General features: G+C 54.4%; 3 protein-coding genes across 3 annotated transcripts; 1 reads left to right on the forward strand and 2 right to left on the reverse strand.

Moving 5' to 3' along the window:
* Window positions 1–6,481: 6,481 nt before the first annotated feature.
* LOC310895522 (uncharacterized protein) lies at window positions 6,482–7,321 on the reverse strand (the record flags this gene model as incomplete). Its single annotated transcript, XM_083826999.1, has 1 exon — window positions 6,482–7,321. Exon 1 carries the CDS (start codon window positions 7,151–7,153, stop codon window positions 6,482–6,484), a length of 672 nt encoding a protein of 223 aa, XP_083683125.1. The 5' UTR covers window positions 7,154–7,321.
* A 625-nt stretch (window positions 7,322–7,946) lies between these two features.
* LOC310895658 (feather keratin 1-like) lies at window positions 7,947–9,682 on the forward strand. Its single transcript, XM_083827190.1, has one exon. It carries the CDS (start codon window positions 8,776–8,778, stop codon window positions 9,232–9,234), a length of 459 nt encoding a protein of 152 aa, XP_083683316.1. The 5' UTR covers window positions 7,947–8,775; the 3' UTR covers window positions 9,235–9,682.
* Window positions 9,683–13,388: 3,706 nt separating this feature from the next.
* Window positions 13,389–14,302, reverse strand: LOC310893209 (feather keratin 1-like; the record flags this gene model as incomplete). Its single annotated transcript, XM_083821819.1, has 1 exon — window positions 13,389–14,302. The coding sequence occupies one exon, from the start codon at window positions 14,300–14,302 to the stop codon at window positions 13,982–13,984; it is 321 nt and encodes a 106-aa protein (XP_083677945.1). The 3' UTR covers window positions 13,389–13,981.
* Window positions 14,303–17,011: the final 2,709 nt, after the last annotated feature.

A 17,011-nucleotide genomic window follows, 5' to 3' on the forward strand; every position in this document is an offset into this window, starting at 1 on the left:
GCCCGCTCCCGAAGCGCACGGGGCGGCGCTGCCCGGGGGACCCCGCAAGCCGACGCGGGGTGCCCTGACCCCCCCACCCCCCAAGGGCACCCGGCTGAAGGTTTTGGGGTAACCTCGCCCCCCCCCCCCAGGTCTCGCCTCCAGGACCCCAGTGGTTTCCTAGGAAAGAGCCCCAAATCTGCTCCTCTGCTTGCCCTGAAGCTCTCGCCGCTCCGATTGCACCCCGGGGAGGGTGCCCCGGCTTGGAGCTGGCACCCGAGCTGGGGGTGCTGTGCAAAGACCCCCCCCCCACCCAGGAGGTTGGGATCCAGTGGGAGCGTCGTTTTTTGGGGGGGGGGGGGCACGAGCAGCGCCCCGCGTCCTCGTCCTGGGCTTGCATCCCACCGGGCAGCGGCGCGGGGGACAGGGGTGCGCAGCCTCCGTCCCCTCCGCCCCAAAGCGAGGGCTCGGCCAGCTCTTAAAAAAAGGGTTTCGGTGAGCAGAGGCTTTAAGCACCTCGAATGCGCTGAAGCGGAGATTAAAACCCAGCAGGGCTTTCTGGTGGGCCGGGGGGGGGAAGGTTTTAAAGCCCCTCCAAGCTGGCTCGTCCTTCGGGATTTCGGCTCAGCGAAGGCAGGGCCCCGCGCTGCCCTCGATTAAAACGTTGAGGAATGGGACTAAGGGACACCCAGCCGGGATTTCCCGCTTCTCTTCCGAAGACGTGGTCCCCTTGTAGGAGGTGTAATAAGATGTCTCAGCTTTTTACTCCTTTCCCCCCTCCTCCTTTCTACTGGGTGAGCCCTGGAAGAGGAACACGTCTTTTTTCCTTTGGGGAAGCCTGAGGAAAAGCAGTTTCCTTGGGGACCCCCTTCCTGGGGCTCTTTTTTTTCTCTTTTATTTTTTTTTCTTTTTTTTTCCTTTTTTTTCTTTTTTTTCTTTTTTTTCTTTTTTTTCTTTTTTTTTCTTTTTTTTCCTTTTTTTTTCTTTTTTTTTTCTTTTTTTTCCTTTTTTTTTTCTTTTTTTTTTCTTTTTTCCCCCAGCACACCAAAGGACGTCACCTTGTCTTGGTTGTGCTGTGTTGCGTGGAAGCATCCGGCCCTCCTCTCCTAGCCGGGTGAGCCCCGGCCCGACCCCACGGCCACAGGGTCCCGCCCGCCCAAAAAGGGTCGCAGGAAAGGGACGCGGCGGTGGCCGTAGGACAAACCTGGGGGTCTGGTGGCTCCGCAGACAGGCATTGCTGGGGAAAGGGGTCCCACCGCTTGTCCCCGAGCAGCGGTGACACTTCACGGAGGGGGACGTTTGGGGATTAGCCCCTCGCCTTGCTCACAGCAGCCCCCCCAGCCCTCCCAGGGCTTTCCCAACTCCAACACCCCCCTCCTGGGAGCCACTCCAGCCCCGCTGCTCTTTCCCCCCGGGAAATGCACCGCCAGGTTTCACGCCTGGAGCCCGTGAAGAGGCACTGAGGGGTGAAGCTGCCTCGCCGGGCAAGGTAGTGCCTCGTTTGCCCTGCAAACCTCTTTCATCCTCCACCAGACGCCAAGAAGAAACCTCACTCCGATGTTTTCTGCGCGGCCCCCTCCACCTGCCCCAGCCCAAGGCGGGCGGATGAATCGCAGCCGCCCCACATCCAGCTGCAGCCACGCTTCCAGCTCGCCGCAGCCGGTGGCTTTGTGGTAAAATGAGCCGAGCCAGGGAAATGCAAAAAAGGCCGAGGAAGGTTCTCCAGGTGCTTGTGGGAGGAGAACGGCTTCCTGCTGTGCCCCGGGGCCTTCGGAGGGTAATCACGGGTGACTCCTGCTCCTGCCAAGGCATCGCCACGTGCAGCTGGAGCTGCAGTCCGGCGCCTGGACCGCTGAGCCGCCCGCCGCACCGCCGCCTTCCTGGGCGACCGCGGCGCTGGATTTAAGCATGGCAGTGCTGGAAGCAATGTCAGGGCAGCGAGGGAAGATCACAGGGAGAGGTGTGAACGTGCACTGACCGCACGGGATGGGGCAGGCTCTCTTGCTTCTGAAACCCGGGCTTTTGGTATAATCTAGCAAGGTCTGTCGAGTGCGAAAGCGTGGGGAAGAGCCCGTAGCTCAAGCAGAGAGGTCTCGTGGGCGGCACAAACCAGAGACCTCACAGCAGCCAGGGTAAACCTTGGGTAGCTTTGTCGGGTCCAGCAGCAGCTGGAGAGCCACTGCCTTTGCCTGCTACCTCATTTCTGTAACGAAGCTTCCTTGTGGGTGACCTATTTCTCTCCAGCTGGTCTGGTTTCGGCTCCAGCCCTTCTCTGCCCTCCCCATTCCTCCCAGGGAAGCGGGGCAGACGGAGGCAAGCTGCCCAGATGCTGCCCACCCCGGTGTGGAAGCCAGCTCGCAGCGATGATTCAAGGAACAACGGCCACGGCTTTTCCCAGACCCAACCCTCCCCCCTCTCCCCGTCCTTGCCCTTGCTAATGATGGGAGGTTTCTCTGCATATGAAATACGAACCAATCGCAATTCAAATGAAGCATTTCTGGACTCGGGCTGGGAGAAGGTATAAATCCGGCTCCTCGCAGACTCCTGGCTTGCGGGGAGCAGCTGCTGCGCACTAACGCCCTCGCCACCGCTTCGCGTTTGGCCCTGCCGAGTCCGGTCCTCCCGAAGGAGGCGAGGGAAAGACCCCGCGTGGCTGCAGGCTGTGACCACTCTGCGACGAGGTTTGGGGCGGCTGAGAGTCACGACGCGAGCCAGACGCCGGGAGAGGTGCCACCCACTCCACCTGTAGCTCAGGAGGGTGAAGGTGGACCTGCTCCAGCAGGTTCCTCCTGTCCCGTGCCTGGCTTGGGGTCTCCTAAGGATGAGGTGCAGCGAGCACCCAGGCTGGGCAGGGAGCAGCCAAGGCGACCTCGCCTCTGGCTTCCCTGGAGGCCGCTGAGAGATGGGAGGGAAGCATGCGCTGGTCCATCCGTGCTGCCAGGAGGTGGGGGGATCTGCGTGGAGGACAATGTGGCTGTGAGACTCCTCCCGAGCGCTCCCTGAACCCGCCTGAGCTGACTGTGCCCAAAACGAGCAGCTCTGGAGCAAGTTTGGGCTCAGACAGCCTCTGAAGCATGAGGCAGACATCCCGCTGGGCCTGGCTGCTCAGGCATGTCGCAGGGCTGCAGAGAGACGAGATCTGCACCCGTTCCAGTCCAGGGGTTGACGTCGAGCTGGCAGAACTCCAAGGTGAACAACTCTCTCTCGTAAGAGCAGGTATTGAGATTTTTTTTTTTTTTCCCTTGTATTGAATAGAGATTACTAGAAGACGAACTGAAATAAACCCCTCAAGGCCAATGAGGCACGTCTCCAGGGGAGATGAGCTATCTGCACTAAATCACTGCATGAAAATGCCAAGCAGATCCAAGCCCATTCCTCCTCTCTTCGCCTGGCTCCGAGGCAGGTGACGCTTGGTTTCGATTTCAGGGAAGGCCTTTGTTCCCAGGCAAAAGCTTCGTCTTTGAAATGAGGCCGACTGCAGCTGTGTGCCGAACTCTCCAGCGCTCTGGACTCCAGCTGCTGCGGAGAGGTTCTCTAAATTTGCTTTTGATGAATATTTCAGTGCTGCCAATAGCCCTGGAGACTGCAAGTCTCACCCCACAGCTCACCTGTTTTGCAGGAGCCTTCCTGCACAGCAGGAATTACAGAGAGCAAAAACCAAAAAAAAAAAAGAAAAAGAAAAAAGAAACGAGAAGAAAAAGTGAACGGCATCGGTGATGGGCAGCTAGGGGGAGGATGGGGGGTGGAGGTGGTAGTACTCAGAGGTCAATGTCTGAGTACCCAGCATGGGGAGGTGGCACAAGGGAAAGTGCCTTCACCCCACTAGCTCTTGCCTATGCAGCCCCACAGGAGTCCCATCTCCACAGCAGAGCAGGGTCTTGCTCCTGCACCTGGTCCCCAATATCCCATACGATGCCTTGGGGACCCCTCAGTGGGAAGGATGGTGACTGGGAGCTTCCTGCATGGGTGCCTTGGGGACGCTGGGGCAGAAGGATGGTGACTTGTGTGAGAAAACAACCTCAGTAATTTTCTCAGACAGGGTCTTCTGTGAAGCTATTTTATTCGCGGTTGCAATGGTGGGCACCCTGCAAGCAGGAGTACACAGGAAAAGTATATCATAACCTTACAGTCCCTGTTACCCAACGCTCGATTCCTCCCCTGGTTCCTCACTGGCTGAGCACTACAGGTTCACAAACTACTTGACGCTTATTACTATACGATATATGGCCAATTTTATTTGACCAAGCGTTAATTTCTCCTTTTCCTTTTTTTTTTTTTCTTCTTCTCTCATGACCGGAGGGCCCGTGATTTTTGGTTTTACTGATTTCACACTGCTCGTCCTGTTTTTCTTAGCTATCCTCCTTGTTTTGGGACATTGGGGCCTTCCCCTTACCTGCTTAACACACTCCCCACTGCTGTGCCACTGTCATGCCTGCACAATCACTTTCGACTACGCAAGGTTAGTGGAATTTTCCACTGCAAAAAGACATTCTACTGCAAAAACACCACTTTGTTTCTCACACTGGGGGTCCCCTGCACAGGTGGCCCAGGGACCTTGCAGGAGGCAGGTTGGTGGCCTGAGGATCCTCTGCACGGGGCGCTGCAGGACTATGCAACAAAGAGGGAGATGGTCACCCAGGCAACCCCCCAAAACATCATTTGGTGACCCTGTAGCAAGGAGTGACCAAGGCCTGGGGACGCCCATGTAGGCAGAATGGGGACCACGCAGTGGGGTGGATGGTGGAACAAGGACCCTATGCTTGGTCAGCTGAGGACTCCATGGCAAGGGGGTGGAGACATGGGCACCCTGCATGGCTTTAGCAGGGTCCTCACAGCAAGGGGGACCACGAGAAGATGACCTTGGTTCCCCACATGGAGGGGACACGGTGTCGTGGAGACTCCTAGGCAGTTGGACACCAAAGGGAGACCATGACAGGGGAATCATGACAGGACCAAGAACAGGTCTCCCTGGCATCTTGCAGCACAGCCAAAATGAACAGTGTGTGTTGAGGTATTGACTGCAGCTTTTGGGGTGTTATCTAAATGGGGCAATTTGCCTTTCTTTAACCCTTCTGAGCTCCCTAATACCTGTACATGCAGCATTTTGTCTGTTTTTCAGCAGTATTTCTAGTCGTTTGTTTCCTCACTTGCCCCACTGCAGCCCAGCAGTTGTTTGGCAGACAGTTTGGTGAAGATTATGTCCTTATTTTACGCATATTTTACGCATATTTTAAGCATATTTAACTGAACTTCCCCTGCGGCACATGGAGAGGCCCCTGGTGGAGCAGGCTGTCTCCGTGCAGCCCGTGGGAGACCCATGTCGGAGCAGTTTGCTCATGAGTGATGGACCCGGGGGTATGGACCCATATTTGGAGCAGTTCTTGAAGAGCTGCTGCCTGTGGGAAGCCCATGCAGGATCTGTTCAGGAAGGAGGGCAACACAGGGGAGGGACCTCACTTTGGAGCAGAAGAAGAGAGGGACCCAGAAGGAGTGGCAGAGATGAAGTGCTACAGACTGATCGCAGCCCCCATTCCTCCATTCCCCTTTGTCGCTCAGCTGGGAGGAGGTGGAAGAGGGTGGATGGGTGAGAGGTGTTTTTAGTTTGTTTTCGTTGTCTCTCACTTCTCTAGTTTGTTAACAATAGGTAATACATTTCTCTAATCTCCCTATGCTGAGTCTGTTTTGCCTGTGACGGTAATTGCTGAGTGATCTCCCTGCCCTTATCTCAACACTTGAACGCTTTTCATCATGTTCTCACCCCCTTTCCCTTTGAGGAGAGGGAGTGAGAGAGCAGTTTTGGTGGAGCTCAGCTGCCCACCAGAGTAAAACCACCACAACAGAGGAATAATTTTTGGGTCCTCATCCTTGGAGATACTGAGAACCCAACTGCATGTGGTCAGAACAGCCTTAGTGTACTGCAGGAGTCCACTCATCTCCTGCGCTTGATACTGATTGCCACTTGAGCCCTGCTTTTTGTTCTTTTTGTCGGGTGAAGTTGGAAGAGCATTGGGAGAAGAAAGGAAGAGGAGGCATCTGAGGATATGGGATGCAGGCGGATTTTATTGAGGAAAACATGAAAAAGAGGGAGCGTCAAGTGGAAGGTGCACATTCTGAGGTGCCTGGAGGGCGACCACCAGCCTATGTCCCTTGCGTAGAGCAGATTTTCCCAGAGCCCCAAGGTCTTGCTACCGTGTGGTGGGAGCAGCCCCAGAAGGACTCTGGAGGGATTGTGCTAGTGAGCAAGGCATTGCAGCAGAGAGTAGCAGCCGTAGAAGGTGGTGCTATGGAAAGGAGAAAGAGGAAGAAAGAAGGAGGTATGTTGGCCATGTGTCCTGACAGCATGGGCTGGCCCCTTCCTTGCTTGCTTGCTTTGTTGTGCCATGGAATGATGAGCCGCGGCTGGTGAGCCCTGGTGCCATGAACAGCGCAGAAGTGCGTCCTCAGTGCGAGAACTGTGTTGCACGGTGTTGGAGGCTTCTGTCAGGGGTGTTGGCGTGGGTCCTTAGCAGGGGTAGCAGGCTCTTCCGCCGTTGATGCAGCCCAGGCCTCCAAGGCCAAAGCCTCCAAGGCCAAAGCCTCCGAATCCCCCGGAGGAGATGGGCACTCCCTGGGCGCTGAGGTTGCTGCCCACGGCAGCTGATGCGGAGGATCCAACGGCGGTGTTCTGGGGGAAGGAGCTGAGGATGGGTCCTGGCAGGGTGACCAGCACGGCAGGAGGCTGGATGACGACGCGGGAATCCTCGCACTGCCTGACACAGGGCTCGTTGCAGCTGTTAGCCAGCGGGGTGGGTCCGCAGGGGCGGCAGATGTCGTAGCAGGACATGTCTGTGGTGTGGAGGGTCCCTGGAAGAGAGGGTGTTGGGAAGTCAGAGGGTGTTGGGGGCGTGAGGAGAGATGCTGGGGGAGGCCAAGGGAGTGGGGAGGTCCAGGGTGGGCTTGTTGGGGAGCATGGCGGTGAAGAGGCAGAAGGGCTGCTGAGGCTGGGGGCAGAGGACCTGTGGAGAAATGGGCCTGGTGGGGCGGGCGAAGGAGGGGAGCGGGGCTCAGGCTCACCTTGTTGGGCGCAGGGGAGAAGGCGTCGGGAGGTTTGTGTGAGGGTGCGAGGCACAGGGCTGGCTTTTATGCTGGTCCCTGAGTGCCCGCGGGGCGAGAGAGCCTTTGCGCATGACAGCATTTGGCAAGAGCTGCTCTTACATGCCAAAGCCTGGCAAGTAATGAGGTGAGGTGTGTTGTCCTTCCCACAACTCTACCTGTACATTTCCTCCTGTTGATGATGTGTCCATTGAAACTAGTTGCTCCTTTGGAGTGAAAAAAATTAGAGGCACAAATATGTATTGTCTCAAATGTTTACTGTCTGCCCAATAAGTGCCTTGTGTTTAGAAAGGAGTGGTATAACTCACTTCTAGTCCTCAGGAACCGCTCACAAATCCTGTGATAATTTGACAGGTAATTGAGAATTGCCTCACAAAGATGTGAGGGAGCTCCGTCAGCATTCACGTGTGCAACCTTTTTGGTTTCCACCTGAGCTGAGGAAGTATTCTATCCCTGCTAAAGACGCATGTCAACAAGAATACTGCGGGACAATCACATTCCTCGACCAGCAAGCAGTGCTGTGTTTGATGTATCCCAGGACATGGTTTGCTCTTTTGGCTGCAAGGGCACACTGTCGACTCATACTCATCTTACTGTCAACTAGGAGCCCCGGATCCCTTTCCGCAGGGCAGCTCTCCAGCATCTCATCCCCCATTCTGTACATATAGCCAGGGTGCCCTCTACCAGCTGCCAGATCTGGCACTTAGTCTTCTTAAACTTCATGTGACTGGTGATTGCACAGCCCTGTGGTCTGTCAAGATCTCTCTGCACAGCCTCTCCACCCCTGAGGGAGACAACAGCAACTCCTTATTTCCTGTCATCTGTAAACTTACTGAGTATGCATTTTAGTACTGTATCCAGATCATTTACAAAAACATCAAAGAGAACTGGGTCCAAAATGAAGCCCTGGTGAACCCTCACTGGTGACTAGTGACCCCGCAGGTCTGATGTAACCCCCTTTACTACAACCCTTTGAACTTGATCAGTCAGACAACAGTCCACCAACTGTGTTGTGTATTTATCTACCTGCGTGCCAGACATTTTGTCCAGGAGGCTGTTGTGAGAAACAGTATCAAAAGGTTTGCTGAAATCCAAAGAAACAGCATGTATTGCCTTCCTTTGGTCAATTAGATGGGTAACCTTGTCATAAAAGGAAGTGGCTACACCTCATGCCCAGCGCATCCAGGAAGCCCCTCTTGACAATGCAGCCGCAACCACACCACATGAGAGCAGCACCATGACCTCACTGAAAACACCGCTGCTCTCCTATGCTTGGGTCACGTCTTCTGCTCGCCCTGACATGCACCTTCAAGAAAAATCCTTTGGCCTCTAATAATTACTTTCACGTAAAAGGAGCCGCCATTGCCAAATGGACATGTCCTCAAGAGGAGGACATGAAAATTGAGTGTTGCAGGATCAAAAACACGCCCCACCTCATTACTTGCCAGGCTTTGGCATGCAAGAGCAGCTCACGCCAAATGCTGTCACGTGCAAAGGCTCTCTCGCCCTGTGGGGCACTTGGGGACCAGCATAAAAGCCGGCCCTGTGCCTCGCACCCTCACACAATCCTCCCGACGCCTTCTCCTCTGAGCCCAACAAGGTGAGCCTAAGCCCCGCTCCCTTCCTTCGCCCTCCCCACCAGGCCTATCTCTCCACACGCCCTTTCCCCCTTAACCTCAGCAGCCCTTCTTCCTCCCCACCGCCATGCTCCCCACAACCCCAGGCCTCCCCACACCCTTGGCCTCCCCCAGCACCACTCCTCACACCCCAACACCCTCCGCGTTCCCAACACCCTCCACCTTCCCAACACCCTCTCTTCCAGGGACCCTCCACACCACAGACATGTCCTGCTACGACATCTGCCGCCCCTGCGGACCCACCCCGCTGGCTAACAGCTGCAACGAGCCCTGTGTCAGGCAGTGCGAGGATTCCCGCGTCGTCATCCAGCCTCCTGCCGTGCTGGTCACCCTGCCAGGACCCATCCTCAGCTCCTTCCCCCAGAACACCGCCGTTGGATCCTCCGCATCAGCTGCCGTGGGCAGCAACCTCAGCGCCCAGGGAGTGCCCATCTCCTCCGGGGGATTCGGAGGCTTTGGCCTTGGAGGCTTTGGCCTTGGAGGCCTGGGCTGCATCAACGGCGGAAGAGCCTGCTACCCCTGCTAAGGACCCACGCCAACACCCCTGACAGAAGCCTCCAACACCGTGCAACACAGCTCTCGCACTGAGGACGCACCTCTGCGCTGTTCATGGCATGCGGGCTCGCCAGCCGCGGCTCATCATTCCATGGCACAACAAAGCAAGCAAGCAAGGAAGGGGCCAGCCCATGCTGTCAGGACACATGGCCAACATACCTCCTTCTTTCTTCCTCTTTCTCCTTTCCATAGCACCACCTTCTACGGCCGCTACTGTCTGCTGCTATGACTGGTTCATAAGCCAAATGCCACCATGGATTGACCCCATTGCTGCTACTCTCCTCAAAAGGACAGGAAGTTGTCAGTGCCCTGGAGAAATGTGCTGTAGGCAAGGGACAGCAGCTGGTGGTCACTCTAATAGCACCTCAGACCCTGGCGCTTTTATTGGTGCTCCTTCCTTTTATTTTTTTTCCTCTCAATAAAATCTACCTGCATCCCATCCTGACATTCGTCGTCTTCCTTTTTTCAACTCAATGCTCTTTCCACTTCACGTGCTACTAAAGCTTTGCTCAAGAAGCCATCAGGTGGGGTTGTAAAGGGTCACTGAACCTCCCCTCTCAAGGATGTCATCACCAACAACACAGGTGTGCACCAGCTGGTTTTCCAGCCCATCATCCAGTACATACAGATGACCAAACTAAGGCTTGGGCACATGTCGTGGAATTAGATTTTACACTGCTTTAATATAGCAGCAATTTAGGATTTATTTTATACTTTTGAGGTACAGATGGTATGATTTTTAACAGCTCTTAATCAACCTTTGATCAGCAGAGAATTTAACAGAATTATTTTAATGGGGTTTGCTACAATAGAAACAGTGACTTAAAGGCTCAAGAATGGCAAGGTTCAGCTGAGACTCACTGCAGGGTTCTTGGGGGTGTTTAAATTCAGTCATGCGCTTCCAAAATACTCCCCAAGAGTGAATTACTCACCCTAATTCCTTGTTGGTGTTTGTCTGCATCTGAGGTTGTTCCTCAAGGAGTCAGCCCTGAGATGCACTTTCCCTCAGGGGTATGCTACGAGGCATCCCAGCTCAGGGAGAGATTGAGTTTGCAACCCCTGGAGAGCTCATGGAGTTCTTTGCTTAGGACTACTATTTATAGGACCACAAGATGGTTTACTGTAATTTTCCATCCTGGCTACGGTTCAGATAAGGCAAGTTTGGTATTCTAGAATGTACAGTGCTGGTACTCTCCAGAGCCCAGGCTGCAGGGTCTGAGAGAAGATCAGGGAGTGCCTGACTGTATTCACCCTTTATACCTGTTGCCTATTGACAATGGAGGACTGATGTAACATTAGTTAATCCTAAACCATAGCTGAGTTGGGGAAAAATATACTCCACCACATTTTTCTCTGGCTGCTATATTTATAAGATAAAGTGATTGACACGTAGTCAAACTGTTTTTCGACTCTGATGTCAAGGAAGAGTACCTTCCTTGGACTCTTGCCAGTCAAGGAAGGCCTATTCTGGTTCATAAGCCTCTGCCACTCTTACGTCAAGCGCAGGAGAACAGTGGACTCCCACAGTACACTAAGGCTGTTCTTGACCATGTGCAGTTGGGTTCTCAGTATCTCCAAGGATGGGGACCCAAAAATTAATCCTCTGTTGTGGTGGTTTTACTCAGGTGGGCAGCTGAGCTCCACCACAACTGCTTTCTCACTCCCTCTCTTTCCCTGCTCCAAAGTGGGGTCCCTCCCATGGGATGCAGTCCTTCCTGAACTGATCCTGCATGGGCTGTGCACAGGCAGCAACTCTTCAAGAACTGCTCCGATATGTGTCCATATCATGGAGTCCATCGATCACAAGCAAACTGTTCCAACATGGGTGCCACATGGGTATCAGCTCCTGCCAGATCACCTGCTCCTGCGTGGGCCCCGCTCCAGCCTGGTGTTTTTCCGAGAGGGGTTCTACAGAGGTCTCTCACAGAGGCACAAACAAGATCACTTATTGGCTCGGCTCTGGGCAGCAGCAGTGAGTCCCTTTGGATGCGGATGAAACTGGCCCTTATCTAGCATGGGGCAGCTTCTGGATTCTTCTCACAGAAGCCACCCCTGCAGCACCCTGCTACCAAAACTTTGCCACATACCCACTACATATAGGTAACCTGTTCCTATGTTTGTCCACCCTCACAGGGGAAAAGTTTTCCTTCTCTTCCAAGGCAATTTCGTCTTTGGGTCCCTCACTACAAGAAAGACATCGAAGCCCTGGAACGTGTCCAGAGAGGGGCAACAAAACTGGTGAGGGGTCTGGAGCACAAGTCTTGTGAGGAATGGCTGAGGGAGCTGACATTGTTTAGTCTGGAGAAGAGGAGGCCCAGGGGAGATCTCATTGCACTCCACAACTTTCTGAAGGAAAGCTGTGATGAGGAGGGTGTCAGTCCTAATGATAGGACTTGAGGAAATGGCCACAAGTTGCACCTGGGGAGATTTAGATTAGATATCAGGAAAAACTTTTTCTCTCAAAGAGTTGTCAGGCACTGGAATGGCCTGTCCGGGGAGGTAGTGGAGTCACCATCTCTGGCAGTGTTTAAGAAGCGCCTGGACGAGGTGCAACGAGGTATGATTTAATAGCTTAGTGGGTAGCAGTGGTGATAGGAGAATGGTTGGACTAGGTGATCCTGTAGGTCCTTTCCAATCTTGTGTTTCTATGATTCTACAATTCCATGATCTCTTCTCTGTGGCTTCCACTCACATTTGTCCTGGCAGCAGGCAGTAACTGAAAGTAGTCTGGTTCCCTTGTCTTCATTCCCACCCATCTGGAATTTAGAACAAGGAGGAGATTCAGCCTGAGCAGCCTTCTCTGCGGGTTGAAAACACCCAGCTCTCTCACCTTCTCCTCATATTGAAGAGGCTTCAGGCCCTTCAGCATCTTGGTAGCCCTGCACTGGAATTGCTCCAGCATGTCCGCTTCCATCTTCCACTGGGACGCCTCAAACTGGACAAAGGACTCCACAAGGGGCCTCACCGGCGATGAAGAGAGATGACGGTGCGCCTTCCTCAATTTGCTGGCAGCGCTCTTCCCCATGCCCTCCTGGAGCCTGGTGGCCTCTTTTGCCGCAAGGCTGCATCACTGACCCAAGGTTCTGCTCGGCAAAGCTGCCTGCCACTATAAGTCCAGTTACCTTCAATGTATATTGAATTATCACGGTCACGGATGCAGAGTTAGTGCAATCAGCACTATAAGCACGGTCGCATTAATCATGGTCACAGATTCACAAATAGCACAATACGCTTTCAGTCTAGTAAATGACTGGTGAAGTTTATTGAAGCAACAGGAGTACAAGTTCTTTTGGATTGCCAGAGATAAATACGTTGTCTACAAAGCATGTGCAATTACCAATTTTGTGACAAACACAACCAACTACACCTGTGCTAACTTATGAAAGAACTCTATGGACAATGTTAGGTTTCCTGGCGAAGCTCTCAGTATAAGCGAGAGTTTGAATCTCACCCAATAGGCAATCTCCCCACTATGGGGGGAAAGACAGGTTCGGTGCATCAACTGATCCCAGTCTATTTTTCTACAATTTTTTTACTTTTAGGTGGCATGTCAGTGACTCTAGTCATACTGTCTTTGTTGTGATTGGTGTATTTTTTTGAACCTTTTTTTAAAGGTATGGGCTCAGAAAAGCAGAGCACATGCTCACTGAAGGGTACTCACACCTTGGAGGTGGGTACCCTGTGGGATGGAGGTGTGTTTGGAATTATAATGAGATTATAAGGTTGCCAAAAGGCCATAATTTGGTTATCAGTTGGAGTCAGGGCTGCCCATAAGGTCTGTCAGTTCCACAATACCATCCGGTTCCCGATCCCTGAAGGGACATCACAGAGTCTGGCCACAGTGTCTTTGCTCTACCCTACTCTCCATACTATGTCTCTTAGAGTCAGCACACCAAGATTACCTGGTGTTACAAATACCTAAGATTGCAGGCTCTGTTGCCAAAGCAAAACCATGTAGGTACATCACTGCATATCATCCAAATCTGAGCCTTGAAGTTTCCTCAACAATGAAACTTCTCTAAAGAGGTGGACAACTGTTTAGCCTCACTGAGTCAACTGCAGCAATTATTCTAAAATGTCAAATACATGTCTATCGGATTTAGTAACAAGGATCTATGTAAGAGCGTTGTCCAAACGCTTCTTGAACACCACCAGGCTTGGGCCCTGATGGCCACTTGAGCCCTGCTTTTTGTTCTTTTTGTCGGGTGAAGCTGGAAGAGCGTTGGGAGAAGAAAGGAAGAGGAGGCATCTGAGGATGTGGGATGCAGGCAGATTTTATTGAGGAAAACATGAAAAAGAGGGAGCGTCAAGTGGAAGGTGCACATTCGGAGGTGCCTGGAGGGCAACCACCAGCCTATGTCCCTTGCGTAGAGCAGATTTTCCCAGAGCCCCAAGGTCTCGCTACCGTGTGGTGGGAGCAGCCCCAGAAGGTCTCTGGAGAGATTGTGCTAGTGAGCAAGGCATTGCAGCAGAGAGTAGCAGCCGTAGAAGGTGGTGCTATGGACAGGAGAAAGAGGAAGAAAGAAGGAGGTATGTTGGCCATGTGTCCTGACAGCATGGGCTGGCCCCTTCCTTGCTTGCTTGCTTTGTTGTGCCATGGAATGATGAGCCGCGGCTGGCGAGCCCACGTGCCATGAACAGCGCAGAGGTTCGTCCTCAGTGCGAGAGCTGTGTTGCACGGTGTTGGAGGCTTCTGTCAGGGGTGTTGGCGTGGGTCCTTAGCAGGGGTAGCAGGCTCTTCCGCCGTTGATGCAGCCCAGGCCTCCGAAGCCAAAGCCTCCAAGGCCAAAGCCTCCGAATCCCCCGGAGGAGATGGGCACTCCCTGGGTGCTGAGGTTGCTGCCCACGGCAGCTGATGCGGAGGATCCAACGGCGGTGTTCTGGGGGAAGGAGCTGAGGATGGGTCCTGGCAGGGTGACCAGCACGGCAGGAGGCTGGATGACGACGCGGGAATCCTCGCACTGCCTGACACAGGGCTCGTTGCAGCTGTTAGCCAGCGGGGTGGGTCCGCAGGGGTGGCAGATGTCGTAGCAGGACATGTCTGTGGTGCAGAGGGTCCCTGGAAGAGAGGGTGTTGGGAAGGTGGAGGGTGTTGGGAACGCGGAGGGTGTTGGGGGCGTGAGGAGTGGTGCTGGGGGAGGCCAAGAGTGTGGGGAGGCCTGGGGTTGTGGGGAGCATGGCGGTGGGGAGGAAGAAGGGCTGCTGAGGCTAAGGGGGAAAGGGCGTGTGGAGAGATAGGCCTGGTGGGGCGGGCGAAGGAAGGGCGCGGGGTTCAGGCTCACCTCGTTGGGCGCAGGGGAGAAGAGGTCGGGAGGATTGTGTGAGGGTGCGAGTCGCAGGGCCGGCTTTTATGCTGGTCCGTGAGTGCCCGCGGGGCGAGAGAGCCTTTGCGCATGACAGCATTTGGCGTGAGCTGCTCTTACATGCTAAAGCCTGGCAAGTAATGAGGTGGGGTGTGTTGTCCTTCCCACAACGCTCTCGTGTTCTTTTCTCCTGTTTAGGATGTGTCTCTGTGGCCTTGGCGGCAGCTTTTAAGCGAGAGCGGCTCTTTGGATGGATTTGCATGGAGAGTGCGTTTGAGGACAGTCGGCAGACGCGGCCAAAGCATGAGAGAGGTGGGGTGTCACGAAGTGAGGTCATGGCGTGTCACTCGTGCGGTGCGGTTTGCGGCTGCATTGTTGTGAGGAGGGGGCCCTATTTGCTGGCGTCGCCATAATGCAGGCTGGTGTGGGCTTCCCAGATGTGCTGGGCGCGAGGCGCTGGCACTGGCATCGCACTCGCTCCCTCCCTGCCTTCGTGCCCATTCCCTATGCCTGTGTTTATTCCTCGTCTTTCCCATTGGTTTGCTGCATCGGTCGGTGGCTTGGTGGCCTTTGTGCTTGGAAGGTCCTGGGTGGGAGAAGGGAGGCTGCGTGCTTTCTTCTTGTGGCAGCTTGGCGGGTGGTAGTTTGATTAGGCGGAGGAGAGCTGTCTACGACAGCAGGACGTTGTCCTTTCAGGCCCTGTTGAGAGCTTGCAAGCCCTGAGCTGAGGGGGAGTGGTTTGGCAGGGAGAGTTAGGCAGAGCTTTTGGGGTCTTATTCAGCACTGAGCGCCCAAGGGTGAGGCCCTTTCCCTGCCTAGGCTTTGATGGTCAGATGCAGGGTTTGGTCACTGCAGCAGGGAGTTGGAGGCATGCATGGTACTTGGGGCAGCAGTCGTGAGCCCCTCCTGGCTGGGTGGTCCCGGGCATGGCTGACGAGTGGCAAGGCCTGTCCCCGTTGGGCTGAGGTGGTTTTGGCTTGCTGCTGAGGTGAGTAGCGCTTGTTGCTGAGGAAGATGAATCAAGGTAGGAAGGGGGGCTGTGCAACTGGGTGTGCCTTGTTCCGTGAGGCCTGCTGGGTTGCAGCCACAAATGCTGAGGGAGCTGTGTGGTGTCCTTGCGAGGCCACTACTAATTATCTTTGAAAGGTCCTGGTGAGTGGGAGAGGCTCCTGAAGACTGGAAGAGACTCGCCGCGCTCCTGTGTTCAAGAAGGTGAAGAAGGAAGGTGTGGGAAACCAGAGGCTGGTAGGCCTGACATCAGTCGCTGGGAAGGTTCTAAAGGAAATCCTCCCGGAAAGCGCTGTCGAGCAGACGGAGAACCAGAATGTGATGGGGAGTAGTCAGCAGGGATTTAGAGAGGGAAAGTCACACGTGAGCCTCCTCAGCGTCTTCTAAATGGAGGTGACCAGCTTGGTGGATGAGGGGAGAGCAGTGGCTGCTGCTCAACTTTAGTAAAGCTTTTAGTAAGGGCTTTCTTTGACGCTTGCTCCCGTGACAAGCTCCTAGAGAAGCGGACAAAGTATGGGTTAGATAAAGGGACAGTGAGGTGGGCTGCAAAATGGCCGATTGCTTGGGTGCAGAGGCTTGTGCTAAGTGGCACAGAGCGGTGTTAGAGGCAAGGCCCTAGCGGTGTAGGCTAGGGCTTGGCAGTGAGGCCACCAATGTTCAATATCGCAGAATCCCAGAATGAGACAACTGAAGGTGTTGGAAGGGACCTCGAAAGATCATCAGGTCCAACCCCCCTGCCAAAGCAGGTTCCTTAGAGCAGGCTGCCCAGGTAGGCATCCAGACGGGCCTTGAATATCTCCAGAGAAGGAGAGCGCACAACCTCCCTGGGCAGCTCCGTCACCCTCACTGTGAAGAAGTTCTTTCTCATGTTGGTGCGGAACTTCCTGTGCTCTATCTTGTGGCCATCATATCCTCATTAGTGAGGTGGGTGATGGGACGGAGTGACCCCGCAGGAATTCTGCAGATGACCCGAGACGGGGAGGAGCGTCTGATGCACGTGATGAACGTGGCACCATTCAGAATGATGTGCAGAGGCTGGAGAACTGGGCAGAGACCAACATCATGAAGTTGCCGAAGGGGCAAAGCAAATTCCTGCCTCTGGGGAGGACTAACGCCGGGGAGCAGGACATGGTGTTGTCCGACAGAGTGGCAGGCAGCTTTGCCAAGCAGGACCTTGTGTTGCTGTTGAAGGGCAAGCTGACGATGAGTCAGCAATGCAGCCTTGCGGCAAAAGAGGCCACCAGGCTCCAGGAGGGCATGGGGAAGAGCGTTGCCAGCACGATGAGAAAGGCGCTCCGTCATCTCTCTTCATCGCCGGTGAGGCCCCTTGTGGAGTCCTTTGTCCGGTTTGAGGCGTCCCAGTGGAAGATGGAAGCGGACATGCTGGAGCAATTCCAGTGCAGGGCTACCAAGATGCTGAAGGGCCTGGAGCCTCTT

This window comes from Anser anser (genome assembly GCF_964211835.1).
Source record: "Anser anser genome assembly, chromosome: 2".
Taxonomy (NCBI): domain Eukaryota; kingdom Metazoa; phylum Chordata; class Aves; order Anseriformes; family Anatidae; genus Anser; species Anser anser.

Excerpts from the sequence above, each read along its gene's own strand:
- LOC310895658 (XM_083827190.1), top strand. The coding sequence starts at position 8,776 with ATGCTCCCCACAACCCCAGGCCTCCCCACACCCTTGGCCTCCCCCAGC.